This window comes from Danio aesculapii, chromosome 12 (assembly GCF_903798145.1).
Source record: "Danio aesculapii chromosome 12, fDanAes4.1, whole genome shotgun sequence".
Classification (NCBI taxonomy): domain Eukaryota; kingdom Metazoa; phylum Chordata; class Actinopteri; order Cypriniformes; family Danionidae; genus Danio; species Danio aesculapii.
The window spans coordinates 5,474,757-5,493,502 of record NC_079446.1 but is presented as its reverse complement, the minus strand read 5'-3'; the positions used below and the strand labels follow the sequence as shown (position 1 = coordinate 5,493,502).

General features: G+C 36.0%; 1 protein-coding gene across 1 annotated transcript in view; it reads left to right on the top strand.

Moving 5' to 3' along the window:
- The window catches only part of mapta (microtubule-associated protein tau a), a 64,842-nt gene that overhangs the window by 24,257 nt on the left and 21,839 nt on the right, over nucleotides 1–18,746 (top strand). The window contains exons 2-4 of the mRNA XM_056468876.1: nucleotides 4,029–4,199; nucleotides 10,373–10,432; nucleotides 13,901–13,921. Of these exons, the coding sequence (XP_056324851.1) occupies nucleotides 4,049–4,199; nucleotides 10,373–10,432; nucleotides 13,901–13,921 (232 nt within the window). The 5' untranslated portion in view covers nucleotides 4,029–4,048. The remainder of the gene's footprint in view (nucleotides 1–4,028; nucleotides 4,200–10,372; nucleotides 10,433–13,900; nucleotides 13,922–18,746) is intronic.

Below are 18,746 nucleotides of genomic sequence, written 5' to 3'. Positions count from 1 at the left end.
CCACTGCCCGTTGCAATGTCCTGCAGAGTCCAGCCAGAATTTTTTCTTGTCTCTGGATTTTTGTGGAGTACACGGAGCAAGGAAACTAATGAGAAGATCAAAGTGAAGAGCAATGTGTTGATATAACAGGGAAAGTATTCAATAAATGCTAATGGGATACATCAGCGTGTGTGCTGTAGAGTCACGCTGCTGGCTGTTAATGCTCTACTAACGCTCTTTAAAGGGAACAGTCTTTGAAGAAGATTCTACACCCTCAGACATTCTCTAGGAAACCAAAGAGGTTCAATGGCATCAATGCAAAAGCCATATTATTTTTAGTAGTGTAGGGTAATTACTTTTCTCTTTGCATGATGTGCAGACAATAACACATTCTTTTTTGGTTTTGTTTCCTTCAGATGTGTTTGACTATACAAAGCTAATCAGTATTTAAAGAGTTGATTCTATAATTTTTTTTTAATTAAACCTATGTAGGGCGACATGGTAGCTCAGTGGTTAGCACCGTCACCTCACAGCAAGAAGGTCGCTGGTTCATGTCCTGGCTAGGTCAGTTGGCATTTCTGTGTGGAGTTTGCATGTTCTCCCCATGTTGGCGTGGGTTTCCTCCAGGTCCTCCGTTTTCCGCCACAGTCGAAACACATTTGCTATAGGTGAATTGAATAAACTAAATTGGCAGCAGTGTGTGAGTGTGAATGAGTGTGTATGGGTGTTTCCTAGTACTGGGTTGCAGCAGGAAGAGCATCCGCTGTGTAAAACATAAGCTGGAAAAGTTGCCGGTTCGTTCTGCTGTGGCGACCCCTGATGAATAAAGGGAATTTCAGATCTCTCTTTTTTCCTTCAAACATGGATGTTGAGCTTCTCTGTAGCTGTATTTCCATCCACACATGCTAAATACACTTGCCAAATCTGGAATCTCACATAAAACATTTGCAAATAAAGCACCGTTTCCACCCAATGAGCCACTGTGGGCTTTTTTTCTTACATAATAAATTACTTGCACCTCAGAAAACAAAGACAAAAAGTAAGGAATGTGCGGTGGCTGTTGTAGGCGTGAGACGCTCTTTGAGAGAGCAGAGGCTCAAGACTGTTCTGGGATGTAATAATGGTGATGGATTTTAGAGTGACCAAAACAACATTTCAGATGTTTTAGCAATGTGGTCACTCCGCTGCTTTGTCAAAACGAAAATTCTCTTATTTACTCATCGTTTTTCGCTTAAAACCTTCCTGAGTTTTTTTTCTTTTGTTAAACACAAAATAAGATATTTTGAAAAATGTTTTAAACCTGGAACCAATTCCATAATATTTGCTTTTCCGACTAAGGAAGTCAATGGTTACAGGTTTCCAGCTTTCTTCAAAGTATCTGTTTTTGTGTGTTCATCATTTGAAAGAAACTTATAAAGGTTTGGAACCACTTGATGGAGAGCATATAATGTGTAATTTCAAGAGTTCACACTTAGCTCATGATTTATACATAGCTTGTTTGGCATGCTGTCCCGGGAGAGAGCCCTGAGCTCAAGGTATCCTCGAGCCCAGGGCTCCCTCCTTTCACAGGGCGAGGGGAGACTGAGCTCAGGTCGATCTGAGACTCCCCCGTTGCTGAGGCCAAGGTGAACTTCCTGAGAGTAAGACATTAGAAAAAGATTTAGGCTTATTTTATCAATAATATAGAGCAGAACAGAAAAACCAGATGGCCTAGTGAAGACCCAACGCCATTGGTATTCTTGCTGTGAGGCAAACGTGCTAGTCATTAGGCCACCGTGCCGCCCATTCTTGATAAAGGTGGAAGAAGGGGAGGAGGGGGGTTTCTTCCAGACGAAGATAGTTGTAGAGAGGAAATGAGGATATATATAGTTACTTGGGATCCTTTGATTGGAGGATCATGATTAGCTAATGTGGACCAGCTGGGTCAATCATGAGCACATGCTCCTCTCGAAATTAGTTTAACATTTAAACTTCACTTCATTTTTTTTTTGTGAATTATGCCTTTAGGTACCAATAAAAAGCCAGCATGCTAATAATATGCATGCTAATAAACGAAGTGAAAACTGGCTCTTAGTGTTACCTAACTAACTAAATAAATGAGTGTGTGTATATATATATATATATATGTGTGTGTGTGTATAAATATATATATGTACAGTTGAAGTCATAATTATTTTATTTTTATTTTTATTTTTTTAATATTTCCCAAATTATGTTTAACAGAACAAGAAAATTTTCACAGTATGTCAGATAATGTTTTTTCTTCTGGAGAATATCTTATTTGTTTTATTTCGGCTAGAGTAAAAGCATTTTTAACATTTTTTAAACACCATTTAAGGTCAATATCACTAGCCCCTTTAAGCTATATTTTTTAAACAAACCATTGATATACATTAACCTCCTAGGGCTTAAGTGTCCACATTTGTGGACAGCACATTTTAGCTCTTAAGTGGCTATTTAAAATACTTGGAATGTTTTATATTTTGTTACAGACATACAGTGTCATCCTGCAACTGTTTTGCGGCATATGAAATGTGCGAACCCTATTTTTAACTGTCCAAAATGGGGGGAAATTGTTTTTACTCTGATAGTCAAAGCAAGTTCAGAAAAAAATCATTAAAAAACATTCAGGAAAAGTGTTGTATGTAAATTCGGACCATAAGTCCACAAGTATGTACATAATTTTTCTCTTAAAGTACATCATATCAAAAGATGATACTTAGATTTTTATTCTAATTAGGTTCCAATAAGCCCACATAGCAAAGAGAAATAAAAAATGCTAGTAAAAAAACACCTTGGGCCTTAAGAGGATAAATTTCCTAATTACCCTAACCTGCCTAGTTAACCTAATTAACCTAGTTAAGCCTTTAAATGTCACTTTAAGCTGTATAGAAGTGTCTTGAAAAATATCTAGTCAAATATTATTTACTGTCATCATGGCAAAGATAAAATAAATCAGTTATTAGAGATGAGTTATTAAAACTAATATTTTTAGAAATGTGTTGAAAAAATCTGCTCTCCGTTAAACAGAAATTGGGGAAAAATAAACGGGGGCTAATAATTCTGACTTCAACTTCATATGTGTGTGTAAAAGGGAAGAAAGCGATGTTTGTAGTTCTCCACGTCAGAATGAGCTCTCAGCATGTCTGCAGGCCTGGGCGCTGCTTAATGACTTGTGTGTGTTGATTGAATTATTCATCAGAATGACTGTGATATATCCTCCAACATGCATAATCCTCTTTGGGCTGGGTAGACAACCGAATATTCTCTACTAATCGGTTGGATTTTCCACATTAGTCATTGTATTATTAGAAAATAATCACGAGTGAGTATTATTATTATGACTTTTAACATCTCTATGTTCTGAAACAGGAGTGTCTACTCTGTAGGAACAAGTTACATGGCAAAAAGGAGTGTTTTCTATAGTTTGATTGTTAATTAGACTGTCATGATGTATGGTGTGAGCGTTTTGCATACCTGAAAAAATGCGCTGGTATGTTTTAAGTAATTCTGTGCATTACAATGGCTTGAATAAAGTGTCTACAGAAAGGCTTGCAGGAGGTGTGTAGGGACACGTTGGCTTGGCTGCACTATTTTCGGCAACACGGCAGTAACCTTAAGCTAGTCGGGCATGTTTAGCAGTATAAATATCCAGGTTCACACCGGCGCTCTGGCTCTGTTTACATTGAGCTTGTGACAGCTCTGTGTGAAGAGACGGATCCTGATGATGGTTTATTGATTCAACCCACGCTGTCCTTCGAAAAGTTAGTGGACTGCTGTTGACTTATTAAAGTCATATAACTGGTCTGACAGTTGTTTTGGATGTTTCTGCTAATGGATTGTGGATTTGCAGCATATATTTTTTCACAGAAATGGCTGTTTCTTTCTTCTCTCAGCACTAAAAAGCCATTTTCGCCTCAAGGAGTTGGAGCACAACAAACAATGCCTTGCAGAAGCTTTTTGAACTGATTTTCATTGCTGCCACCACTAACTTATTCCCTCTTTTTCCTTTCATTCTCTACCTTCTTCACGTCTATACTTTCTGCCAGTATCCTCATTTGGACTTGCTATGGACCAGCAGCACGATTTACTGAGCTCCTCGCCCAATACTCACTACAACTCCGGCGATAACATGGCTTCTTCCCTCTCTGGAATGACCATCAATGACCACCACCATAAGGAGAATGGGCTCGTGAGACCAGGAGACTGTCCAATGAAAGGTGAGCTGCTTCTGTGGGAAAACAGGTTCAGTGTGTGACAGCCAGTCAAAATAAATACACACGTACTGATTAACTGATTAGTCCTGAACTGTTAAAGCAGCTCTGCAGTGTGAACTGGGTGTGCGTGTTATCATGACAGCATTCAAATGCAGCTGAAGGACACGTGTTATTATGCTGGTATGGAATATGATCTTCACTCATTATTCAGAGACTAACAACCGGTAGTATTAACTTTAGAAAGTTTTCTTGAGATCATAGATCATGGAATTACCGAGCCAATGAGCGGATTAAATGTTGAAATTAAGTGGTAATATAATTTGTAGGGTTTTTTTGTTTTGTTTTTTGCGAAAGGAAAGCCTTTTACAGCTTCTGATATGTTTTTGCTCCATTTTTTTGATTTTTTATTTGAACCTTTGGAATCTATAAATATGTAGAAATAAACTGCTAAATATTATGTAAATGAGATCTGGGGGATGGGCAAAATTACATTAAAATGTATTTTAAAATAAAATACAAAGTACCTCCGTTTTACATGTATCAAAATACACTACAAAACACAGCAGCTACAAATGTATCAAAATAAAATGCTGTAGTTTTGTATTTTAAAAATACTACAAAATACTTTTACAAGGGAGCATGACATGTCTTTCCAAACCTTCTATCAATAGGCCTATTGGATCAATCCCTTCTTCATTAAACTGACTTAGTGAAGTAAACAATGTTTGACAGCAACAGCGTTTCTCTGAGCAAGTTTAATTCAGCTTCTCTGCCAACTCATTCACCTCTACTTCTGTACATGAGGAAGTATTCATAAACCTTTGTTTCTCTTTGATTTCAGTATAGATTTTGTACAAATTTCATGCAGAATGTCCTGTCTTGAAGATGATCTCTTTAGTCACTGTAAAAACCATGTAATGCAGATAATGATTTGCAATATTGTACTACTGTATATCTCTTCGTTGTGTTTCCATCAATTGCGTGGCCTGTAAAAATAACACCATCTATTAACAGTCTTATATTTTAAAATGGTGATTTATGAAGAGGTTATTTAAATTTTTTGCTCATATAATCTTTTTAAAATAAATGTAGAGTTTTCCCAAAGAGTTTTTCAGTTCTTCTTTAACTCGATGTCTCTCAGTTTACTTCTTAGTGAACACCAGTACACAATCTTTAGGTGGTTTTTATTTCTAAACTTCCTCTGCGTTTCCACCTGCAGCACTGAGACTGAGAATGATCATGCTGTAGGCTCCATATTCCTGTTTTTGGACTGATATTTTATTCCATCTCATTTCTTAGGCGAAGATGCTGATGCCGAATTGTACACTATACTGCCATTATAATGTTCTGGTCTTAGCATTGTGAAGTTTACTATTTTCAATTATTTTGGATTTGTTCCAAAATATACCCATGCCATTTGTCCGTTATTTTCTTTATGTGTGCATCATTTCCATCCATAATCCAAGCATTGACTTGACCACCTTCTTAATTGGTTTTCTGTTCTAATATCAAGGCTGGGCAAATAAATGAGAAAGCACCAATCAGAGGCCGCATTTTTATGATGTCATCATGTAGACTTCTTACGCAGTATTTTACAGTACTTTAAAAATACAAAATATAGGACACTAAAGTATTTTGATAAACCCGATCTAATACAAATTACAAAATACTATTTAAATACTGCCCATCCCTCCTTATATATATATATATATATATATATATATATATATATATATATATATATATATATATATATATATATATATATATATATATATATATATATATACACACACACATATATATATGTAAGCCTTATTCACTTATACGTGCAATTTCATTAGCCGCTATTCTAAACAGAATCAGTTCTGCTTGTTTTTTTTGTTTAGTAGAATGTATAAAAGACACTTTGTATTCTTCAGTATGGCCAAATGTATTATTATAGGTATTCATATTTATATTGCTATCTGTTTACATGCAGTCCAAGGGCAATGTTATGACTGACAATATCAGATGTGGCTGCCAAAATATGAAACAATGTGTTTCTACACAGGGAAAGATCTGCTGCACATGTGCCCGAGATGATATTAATGACTTCATTAGCACAAGATTTCACCGTGATATGTGTACAGATGTGTAATCCCTCCGAGCGTCAATTAGCATGAGCGCTAATTTTCTGTTTCCTCTCGTCGTGAGCAAATAAACATAACAAATGGGGAGATTAAATGATCAAGGGCATTGCAGGGTGTATGATCTTTATACATATTTGAGCATTGTTTCATATGATGAATATTATCGCAGTGCCAGCAACTGTTTGATACAGCTTTGTGTATTAATTCCCTTACATAAACCACAAGGCTGTGCTCGCCTGGGCTCTCAATCCAGGCTTTGCAGCTGCGCTGTGCTGTAATCCAAGCATGTGGGTCACCATCCTCTCCTCTGGTACTAATTCAGCGCCATCACACACCCTGCTTTCTTCGGCATGTGTGTGAGATTTACTGTTTATTATTATTATTATTACAGGCCATTGGTGCTTTTTGAAAAGCACACAGTAATGAAATAGTTTCTCTGTTGGCTAGAGAAAATGTCAGACAACTGAAGCCATGTAGAGGATGCCAGTTAATAGGCTTTGAGTGAGTATAACCCCCCCCCCCCCTTATTCACTTTTCTATCAAACAGTTTCTTCTGTGAACAGTCGTCTTATTCAGTATCTGATTTAAATAAGGAAAATCTTTTTTTATTTTCAGAAACTGATCAATTTTGACTTTGGTTTTAATTAATTTCTACTTTTTTAATTAGTAGTAGGTCATCCGGGAACATTTTCGAAATCTATGAATTCGGACATACTACTCGGCTCGTACTTTTAGCGTACTATATAGTATTGAAGTATGCAGTTACGGATATAAAAATATGCGAATATTTGGGATATAGTAGGTCTACATGACAACTTTCTTGTGCCTTTAAATAGGCTATCTTCATGGCGTAGTAGGCTTATAAACACAGAATATAGCGCACACGCAAGATCGGATTCGGATCGGTTCCATCTGGCCGATACCCAATCCAGCAAAAATACGCGGTATCAAACCGATATCCGATCCAAGTATCGGCATTGGTGCATCCCTAATTATTATATGAAAATGATTGTGCTTTTTTGTGCATATGTTTTTAGATATTGCCTTTAATATTTCTAATCTGTAAGTGCAGTGATATTAGTTATTTTGCTTCTCCCAGATTCAGATGTAGTGTATTTCCCTAAACGGAGATCTGTCAGCGTTCACTATAACTGCAATCAAAACTAGATTCAAAGTTCTTAAATTAATGATGTTACATAATAGTCCTGGGAAAACCCATCCCTTTTTTTGGAGAGCACAGTGTTTTCTAAACGTAGTTGCTTGTTTAAAACCTCAGCCAATCAGGGAACTCCAAGCATGTGTATGTACGGGAAGGACAAACAGTGGTGGTATTGACTGACAGTCTTTTGTAAAGGGGCCAGTTCGCCACAGACTCTTCCGTTGTGCTGTTGGTATTCACATGTTTCAATGGTCCCATAACGCTCTCTCTTTTCTTCCTCTGCGACCCCTTGCATTTTTTAGTGCGTAGCTTGTATTTTCCTAGTTTACAGCCTTCACTAGTGCACACTTTCTCTCCTTTTACTCCTCCTGTAATGCCACACACAAGGAGGAAACACTTCGAGCGTCTGCCACATATAAAAGGCACATACTGCAAAGGCACAGCAGAGAGTGAGTATGTTGTAGATAGTAAAGCTAGTATTTTAATGGTCCTGCAAGCCCATTATTAACCATTAGCCGTGCATTAAATGCTAAATACATAAAATCTGCTGTCCACAAAATGAAAAGCTTAACACATTTTACTGTTTAGATGCCACTCACACTGCAGAAACAAAATATTTAAACAACTTTGATAGCTGTCATAGCAATTTCTTATCCGCAATTTTTTATTCACATTTCTTACCGTTTTTATCTTGTTTCTAGTCCAAATATCTAAAAATACTTAAATCAAGGAGCATTTTCAAGATAAGGAAAAATTATTTTCAGAATATTTATTTAATTATTATCTGTCAGAAATAATATGTCAAAATTAGGTGAATTTTTCCTTAAAACAAGATAAGTAATCTGTCAATGGGGTAAGTGAAATAATCTTATATCAAAGCAACAACAAGATTATTTTGTTGACCCCATTGGCAGATTACTTTGCTTGTTTTTAAGGAAAAAACTCACTTAATATTGACTTATTTCTTATATATATATATATATATATATATATATATATATATATATATATATATATATATATATATATATATATATATATATATATATATATATATATATATATATTTGTTTTTAAATAGCCATTATGTTTAAAATCGTATAAAAAGGTCTCATTTAAAAATTAAAGACAGTCATCCATTTGAAGTGTTTACTATAGCTTATATATACTATAGTGTTTACTATAGTCTACTATAACTAATGTACAATCCTTAAAAACTGATATACATTTGGCAAAAACTTGGGCTGCATTTGAAAAGTATGTGCATACCAAGTAAGTTTATTGCATTGAAAATAACCTACATATGAAGATATCTTTGTGTTGCAAACATATCTGTTTTCAAATGGACTACAGCATTTTGAGGCCACATCATAGTATTGTACAAACACAAAGCACTGCAAAAAAAGACTTTTCTTACTTAGAGTTTTTGTCCTGTTTCTTGTCCAAATATCTCAGAATTGTTAAATCAAGAAGCTTTTTCTAGACAAGCAAAAAATATTCCTGTTTTCAGAAATAATGTCAAAATTAAGTGAGTGTTTTCTTAAAATAAGCTAAATAATCTGCCAATGGGGTAAAAAAAAAATCTTTTTTTGCTTTGAAATAAGTTGATTTATGTTTACTCCATTGCTTGTTTTAACCTCTTAAAGTCAAGTTCTATTTTGGGGTTTCCGCCTGGATTTTACTATAGCTTTTTAATCATCATTCTCCCACAGAGGAGTTTTCAGAAGAACAGGAGCACACAGAGAAGAAGCAATGTGGTATGCATTGCTACAATTATAATATGCCTTGAAACTTCCCTTTCCCTTGGCTTCTTTTATGTGATATATATTAATTGCCTCTCACTATTTTTACCATTATAAATACATAGAGTGTGTAATAATAACCCTAATTTCCACTTATATGTTTTTTTTCCTTTTTAATTTAACATGTGTTTATGTGACCCATGATAACTGTATAGATAAGTATATTGCATCAACAGCAGTCCACAATAACATTCTGCTTAGTATACAGCTGAAATTAAAATATTTCCTAAATGTTGTTTAACAGAGAGTAGATTTTTTTTAACAATACTTTTACCTACTAATTTCTAATGCTAATTTTGACTGTTTTATCTTTGCCATGATGACGATGCATAATATTTTTTCTACTTATTTTGCAAGAAACTAGTGTTCAGTGCAATTTAAACTACATTATTACTATATCCAGGCAAGTTAGATAATTAGAAGAAGATAATTAGGCAAGTTATTGGATAACAGAGGTTTGTTTTGTAGACAATCGATATATATATATATATATATATATATATATATATATATATATATATATATATATATATATATATATATATATATATATATCTTAAGTGGCTAATAATATTGACCTTTAAACTTATTATTAAATTATCCAAATTTGTTAAAAATGCTTTAATCAGAAAAAAAAATACAGAAAATTTTCTTGTTACGTTAAACAGTAGTTGGGAAATATTTCAGAGGAGGGCTGATATTTTTGACTTCAACTGCACATGCTGATTTTAATTGCCGTTTTAATTGGCTGTCAATGTGTGTATCAACCGGAAAAAGTCATGTTGAAAGTGATTCCAACAGTATTTCAATCCTCTTTGCTGTGATTATTCTATTGTTGTGTGAATAATTCTGCCATTATTTCCACTTCAGAACATTAGAGTTGCTATTTTAGTTATCATTATAGTTATATAATGAGCTATACTTTAATCATCCAGTTATTTCTTTTCAGCAGAGCCCTTTGAAACTCAACTAACTCTGCAGCTCTCAAGCTTTCATTTCTGGCTTGGTTTAATGATGTGAACGGCACACCTGACCTGCTTTAGTAGCTTGGTGTGTAAAGCTGTTGAAATGATTGTTTCATAGAGAGCCCTGAGGATTCAAGAGGGGACGAGAAAGAAGATCCTGGTGCAGAAGTGGCGAGCGGTATGGACCTTCTGCTCCACCGACTGCTGCCTCTTATTGACTGACATGCTTTGCTTGAATGCCTTTTGTGCCTTTATTTATGTGGATGCCTTACACCCTAATTTTTCTAATTTTTTACAGTGTTTTTATCTCATTTCTTAAGCTTGCAGGATGCATTTGCTTCTGTCTGAAGTGCCTTTCACCTTTTATTTCTTTGAAATCCTGAAAAACATGTGCCTATGGTGAAATTTATGCAACAATTATATTATGTTGCTTCTGGCATGTTGGATGGCACAAAATGTGTTAAATTTTCTCTGTGTGGCTATACTTTATAATGCAGGTAATAATGCTGAAGTACATTCAAACAGCATTTGATTAATTGGAAGTAAAGGATAAGTGCTTTATCTCATTTAAAAATAACACACCACCTATACTAAACTAACCTATAATGTTAAAGCCAAAAGCAAACTAAGTATACTCCATTTTTATAGGGTGCACAAACCCTGGCTGTCAGCACATTCCCACTAGAAAAACATCACCCTTATCTTTGTCAATAAAAAATGTGTTTGTACTTGTTTAATATAGGGTTGCAGGTGTGTTTTCCCCCTCACACTTGCACTAAACAAAGTAATCGTCTATCATTTTTTGCTGTCTTCAGTAATTTGTTGCTGTTTTTGTTCTGTACTTCATTTTAAACAGCCTGACTCAGTGTTGACACTGTGTAGACAGAAAAAGTAGTGGAAGTGTTTTTCAGCCACCGATAAATTTGCAGTGAAAGGTTGATGTGGCTATTTTCAATTTCATAATTGAAATTCAAGTTCCTTTTAAAGCATCAGTAAATTAATTTGATTAAAAATAGTCACTTAAATAGACTTCAGCTTTCAATTAGTTGTTTAAGCATAAAACAAGACGAAAGACCATTTAAACACAAGTGCCGTCAGAGGCAGCAGCTTAGCGCTGAACCTCCATTGAAAATACTGTGGTAAAATACATTTCCATATTTTAAAGACATGGCATGGGTCAGTGGAATCTAATGCAGTGCTTCTTGTCTGGCCTGATGCCCACTTTAGGTCATACCGTGCTCAGCATATATAAGTACACCATTCATAAATCTCTCTTTTAAATACATATTTTTAACAGGAAGCTTTACAATATTATATTTGTGCATATACATTAGATTAGTCAGTACTGAAGCCAAAGCTGGAGCTTATATAACAAAATAACTTACATTTACATTTACATTTAGTCATTTAGCAGACGCTTTTATCCAAAGCGACTTACAAATGAGGACAAGGAAGCAATTTACACAACTATAAGAGCAGCAGTGAACAAGTGCTATAGACAAGTTTCAGGTGTGTAAAGTCTAAGAAGCAAAACATTAGTAGAAATTTTTTTTTTTTTTTTTTTTTTGAGAGAGAGAGAGAGAGAAAGAGGGCACAGTTAGTGGTATAGCCGGAGAGGCAATTGCAGATTAGGAGGGAAAGTGGAGACTAAACAGTTGAGTTTTTAGTCGTTTCTTGAAGACAGCAAGTGACTTATGATAACGGTCAAAAAACTAGTACAGCCAAATTTATGTCATAGAAAAATATTAAATACAAATTTAAAAAAGAGAGGAAAAATCAAGAGAAGCAAAAAAATGTACAATTTTAGTTGAAACTTTGTAGGTTGTAATTTTTTTTTTTTGCAATATTTTGCTTGAACTTATTGTATTATCTTTCAATTTCTAAATATGTTTGGTGACTAAAATATTATTTTAATAAATATATCTGTTTAATAAATCTGTTTTGTTTAAATGCACCAAAATACACTGCTTATATTCACTGAGGAATGGATAAAAATATTCATTTTTAAAACGGGGTGAACTCAATTATGCTCAGCACTGTACAACAATCAGGCTGTAAAGATCATTAATTTTAAAGAAACCAGATGTTAAACACAGCGAATTTATAATGACATAACAGATCACCGGAAGCATTTCAGCTGGCTTATTGAATGTCCAGTCATCAAACCAGTTCAGCACACACATACTGAGTCACACAATGTACGAATGCTCGCTTAAAAACTGATATACATTTGGAAAAAACTTGGGCTGCATTTGAAAAGTACGTGCATACCAAGTAACTTTATTACATTGAAAATAACCTACATATGAAGATATATTTGTGTTGCAAACATATCTGTTTACAAATGGACTACAGCATTTTGAGGCCACATCATAGTATTGTACAAACACAAAGCACTGCAAAAAAAGACTTTTCTTACTTAGAGTTTTTGTCCTGTTTCTAGTCCAAATATCTCAGAATTTTTAAATCAAGAAGCTTTTTATAGACAAGCAAAAAATATTCCTGTTTTCAGAAATAATGTCAAAAATAAGTGAGTGTTTTCTTAAAATAAGCAAAAAAATCTGCCAATGGGGTAAGAAAAGTAATCTTTAGTTTTTTTTGCTTTGAAATAAGTTGATTTATGTTTACTCCATTGCTTGTTTTAACCTCTTAAAGTCAAGTTCTATTTTGGGGTTTCCGCCTGGATTTTGCCTACCCAAATTTAAAAGCTTCCCAAATCCACATGCAGAGGTGTGAATGCAAAAGTTTGGTGTCATTTTAAAGGAAACCCTTTGAATTTTCATAAAACACTGTTGTAAGTGATTAAAATAATTGGATATGTTGTCTGTGTTATAATGAACTCCTCCAAAAAGGCACTGGTACCTTTTAGCTTCTGTATGGTCTAGGTTGCTGTAATGAATTTTGGTGGTTCCTGCAGTATTTTGCCAGTATGGACCTTTAAAATTTAAAGAATGCAGAAGTAAATGACGTCACGGACCTGGTACTGGGCTTAATTTTGATTTATTATTTCTGAAAATCACAATATGTTTTGCTTGTCTAGAAAATGCTTCTTGATTTAACAATTTTGAGTTATTTGGACTTGAAACAAGACAAAAACTCTAAGTAAGCGTGTCTTCATAAATGTAATTTTTTTCACATAATAATAATAAGTGTGAAAAGGAATAAAAGTTATTTTTGTGAATTAATATCACACTTATAATGGGCTGTTTTTTTTTTAAGTGTAAGATAATATGTATGTCTAAAAGGACACCGTTTAATTTTGACATCACCGCCGGGGCATGCTGACAGCTCTCAGGCTTTTAAATGAAAATAAACTCAAGGGAGACTCCAGCAGCACCATTCTCAGTTTAGTTCCCATGTGATTGGTCACAGAGGCCTCAGTAGGTGTGATGTTATGCCAAGTCTGGAATTAACGCTTTGCGCCAAGTCGGATTTCAGCCAAAGCTCTTTTTCTCCCTGGTCACAATGCTGTAATTGCAGGTATTAGTTGCTTTTGTGTTAAAGAAATGAGGTGTAGTACTGTATTGATGGTGTGCTAGGCACCAGTGTTTGACTTGCATCTCTACATATTGATCACTGTATGATTCTCTAACCTTGTCATTTATGTTTATGTCTCTGTTTGCTGCATATGCTGATCATTATTAAGCTGGAGGAATGGCACCCACAGGTAAAACACTTCTTTTTACTACTTATTCATTAGTGTGATGATTCATTGTGATGTTATGATTCATGTATTATCATCTAGTACAGGGGTCGGGAACCTTTTTTCAACAAAGAGCCATTTCAGATTTTTTTTAAGTAAATACCTTTTTTTAAAGAGCCATTTGGATGTATATTTATCTCAAAATGCCTCTTTAAAATGCATTTGCTGTGTTACTACTATAAATAATACAGGTTTAAACAACATTTATAATTTATGTCCATGCACAACTCAAAAATGAACAAATATGAAGCATCACATGTTGAGCCACGAATGAAGAAAGAACGTCCTTTTATTGTTAACAGAGTTCTTATTCATTTTGCTGTAAAAAATGACAGTAGAGGGAATTGTAATTGTTTTTTCGACAGGAATTTTTAGTGACGGTTATAATTTTTTAAACGGTGAAATATTATTGAAGGAAGACAGCTGGAGAGCGACGTATTTTTGGGCAAAGAGCCACATGTGGCTCAGGAGCCATAGGTTCCCTACCTCTGATCTAGTAGATGTATTTTGAAATAAAAATATTACACATTCATTTATTTATTCCATCTTGTTCTAGTAGGACTCCATGTCATGGATCTGTATTTTAGTTGTTTAGTTTCATCAATACACAGAGATTTGTTTTTTTTTTCTTTATTTTAATGATGAGGAGCAACTAGGTGCTTTTAAAGAGCAGATGTTTGCCTTAAAAACAATACAGAAGTGCGAAAAATCACTGTGTTTAGTAACTTTGGCTTAGCAAATGACAGACGTTTGACATCAAACTATTGCTGTTTTCAACCAGTTGCATAAATGAGGTGTGTTAGGAAAAAAATGGATTAATTAATATTAAAAATAAAGATTTAATTTTTTCTGTTTGTTAAGCGCAGCACTTGTAAACAAGAGGTCCACTTTAATGTGCATTTGCAATGTGTTTTATATCTTAGCATATTACATTAAATGAATTAAAAACATTGGCGACCCAGTGGCACAGTAGGTAGTGCTGTCGCCTCACAGCAAGAAGGTCGCTGGTTCGAGCCTCGGCTGGTCAGTTGGCGTTTCTGTGTATAGTTTGCATGTTCTCCCCACATTCGTGTTCATCTCCTCCGGGTGCTCCGGTTTCCCCCACAGTCCAAAGACATGCAGAACAGGTGAATTGGGTAGGCTAAATTGTCCATAGTGTATGAGTGTGAATGATTGTGTGTGAATGTTTCCCAGGGATGGATTGTGGCTGGAAGGGCATCCGCTGCGTAAAAATGTGCTAGATAAGTTGGCGGTTCATTCCACTGTGGTGACCCCAGATTAATAAAGGGACTAAGCCGAAAAGAAAATGAATGAATTAAAAACATCTACATGTATTTAAAGGGATTACATTTTTATGAATAACAAGCTGAAGTACTCTTCTACAAAAGGCTAAATATGTTAAAACCGAACATCTATAATACATGTAAATCATTACTTTATAAATCTGTTTAATGCTTTAATGTAGTACATTTTATTTGAATTGTCTTGACTCATATTTAAGGCACCTGATTACAAGCATGTAATTAAATATAATTCAAGAGTTCACACTTAGCTCATGACTTACAAAGCTTGTTTGGCATGCTGTCCCGGGAGAAAGAGCCCTGAGCTCAAGGGATCCTCGAGTCCAGGGCTCCCTCCCATTGCAGGGCGAGGGGAGATTGAGCTCAGGGCGATCTCAAGGCTCCCCCGCAGTTAAGGCCAAGATGAACTCCCTTAGAGCGAGATGTCTAGTAGAACAGACTTGAGAGCCTGTTTGGCTTTGAGAAAAACCGGGGGACCTCGGGAAAACCCCTGTGGACGCGTGCCAGCTCCACCCAGAAATGCCGGATGCTAAGGCAAGGAGCCAGAGCCGATGGAATTCCTGCTGGTTGCTGGGCCACCTATACTGGATAAAGGTGGAAGGAGGGGAGGGGGGGTTTCTTCAAGACGAACATAGTTGCAAAGAGAAAAGAAGATATATATATAGGAACTTATGATGCTTTGATTGGAGGGTTGTGATTAGCTAATATGAGCCAGCTGGGTTAATCATGAGCACGTACTCCTCTCGAAATTAGTTTAAGGTATTAAACTTCACTAAAATACCCAGCAGGTTTGTGTTGTATGTTTAGTACATTCACTTGAGTAATTTAGTTTACCATAAATGCTTGTCAGTTCATTTGAATGTACACTTTAACTATATCTCAATGACAACAGTAGTAATAATGGAAAAATATCAACATACAAATATTATTTAGCAGTATTCCTGCTGGATCGAGTGGATCAAGATAGGACTTTTAAGATGCATTAACAGAATTTAATATATATTAATCTGTTAAAGAATTTATCATATAAAATTGTATGAATAGCATGCATTCAAGTGTCAGAATACATCATATTTAGTTGTATTAGCCAGCACAATCGCCTCACAGCAAGAAGGTCGCTGGTTCGAGCCACGGCTGAATCAGTTGGCATTTCCGTGTGGAGTTTGCATGTTCTCCTCGTGTTGGCGTGGGTTTCCTCCGGGTGCTCCGGTTTCCCCCACAGTCCAAAAACATGTGGTACAGGTGGATTGGGTAGGCTTAATTGTCCATAGTGTATGTGTGTGAATGAGCGTGTGTGAATGCTTTCCAGTGATGGGTTGCGCTGCGTAAAACATATGCTGGGTAAGTTGCTGGTTCATTCCGCAGTGGCGACCCCTGATTAATAAAGGGACTAAGCCGAAAAGAAAATGAACGAATGAATGCTAAGGTGTACTATGTTTTGCACGGGCGCAACATTTTACCAGCAAACTTGCTCTTCAATCGCACCTACCAGCTCATATTTCTGGTTCATCACAGCTGTTTGTTCTGTCTGTTAGTAAAGGCCAGCAAACCACTTTACTTTTACCTACTGGTTTTCAATCAGGTTTTTTAGGCAGAAAAAAGCAAAACAGATGTTATCAATGCTTTCTCTGTCCATGGTAAAAGCGACATGCATTATTATTAGTACGAGTAAAGGCCAAAAGCGGCTTTGTTTCCAGCGTTAGCGGCGGGGTTTTCATCTGACGGTTTTGAACATTCGGACTGGAGCTGTGTAGACCACCAGAGAATACAAGAGCAGGACGAAGACCTCCTGAGAAGCAGCTGGGCTGATAGACCCATCCATTCCCATCACCGACGGACTTCCGTCAGTCCCGACCGCACCAGGAGCCTGTCTCTGGAGAACGAGCCTCCTGCTGCGTTTCTGGTCCGCAGTTCTGCACTGGAAGACCTGACATCAGTCGGGGAGAGGATTGTGGAAACCAGGCCTCCTTACACCGAGACCCTTCGAGAGGAGGAAGAACTGTCTTTTTACGAGAATCATGATGATGAAGAAGAAAAGCTTCCGGCGTGGGCCAGCAGGGCTTACGTTGAATCTGTTTATACACCTTATACTCCTGGAACTCATGAACGCATTGAAGCAGCGCAGGAGAAAGCTGACGCTAGCAATAAAACAGAAGACTCTCATCCGTCTGGAAACACAGTTGGCTCCCCTAAAGGTGTCCACAGCTCCCCGAGAAAATCCCTGGTGCCGGTGGCTCAGTTTAAAGGTCTGTGCAGATCAGCTGGCAGAATCCCAGTGCAGTTTCTCTTCCTTGGTTTGCCTCCACCTATGTTTTACAGAGCCGCTTCGCTATGCACCACGTCCTACAACATAAACGGCGTGCTGAGGAGAACGATCTGTTGTCCCGCAGTTGTGTTTGCTACACGGCGTACTTTTGTTGGGCACTCAGCCTCTCACTCTGTCATTCTTTCGTTTCCTCCGGTGGTCTTGCTGCCTGTTTTGCGCCGATCGATGTACTCCATGTTTGCTGGCCGTGTTTCAATGAGTTCAGTTTGGCATGTCTGTGTGTGCATGAGCGTGTTTGCATGTGTTCACAACTCCATCATCTGGTGCGGCACTGCTTTTACAGATCCCCTCACTTTCATTTACAGCTTTCTGAATTGCATTGAATTACTCAACATCTTTTAAAAAGGAATAACTGTAGAAAAGTGTTGTCAGTAATGTGAATTGAAATGTTTAACCAAGTCACTCTTAAAAATAATAGTTCCAAGAGGGTTTTTTTTGCAGAAAGGGGCAGAAAAGGAGTCATGAATCGACAAGTACATTCTCCTAAATCGTTTTTACTTATAAGAGGTCATTGTACTACAATAACAACCTGCAATTTTGAAAAATCAAAACTTCCTCTTTAGTCCAAAAACTGCTCTTAATGAAACCAAGCTGCCTTTAAAAGAAACGTTTCCTTTTTGGTTTCAGTATGATGTAGTCGTGTGACAAAGATGCTTATACTGTAAAACATATCTGTTAATGAACAGTTTCTGTATTTTGTGATGTATTTTCATTTATTTACGGTTGCAAATTGCGTTATGGGATTTTTATCTCTTCTCAGTCGAATTTTGATGTTGAAAATTCAGCTCTTCAGACTTTTATTGACATTTTAGTAGTTTGAAATAATATAATGTATAGGAAATAATATAGAGAGAAATAAGGCTGTAAAATGTAGTGGCAAGTTTATTATAAGGTTTATTACAAGGGTACTTCAATTACCCAGAATATACAGTGCATCCGGAAAGCATTCATAGCGCTTCACTTTTTTCACTTTTTTTTTATGTTACAGCCTTATTCCAAAATGGATTAAATTAATTTATTTCCTCAACATTCTACACACAATTTTTTGAAATTGTTGCAAATTTATTAAAACTAAAAAACCTGAAGAATCACATGTACATCAGTGTTCACAGCCTTTGCTCAATACTTTGTTGATGCATCATTGGCAGCAATTACAGCCTCA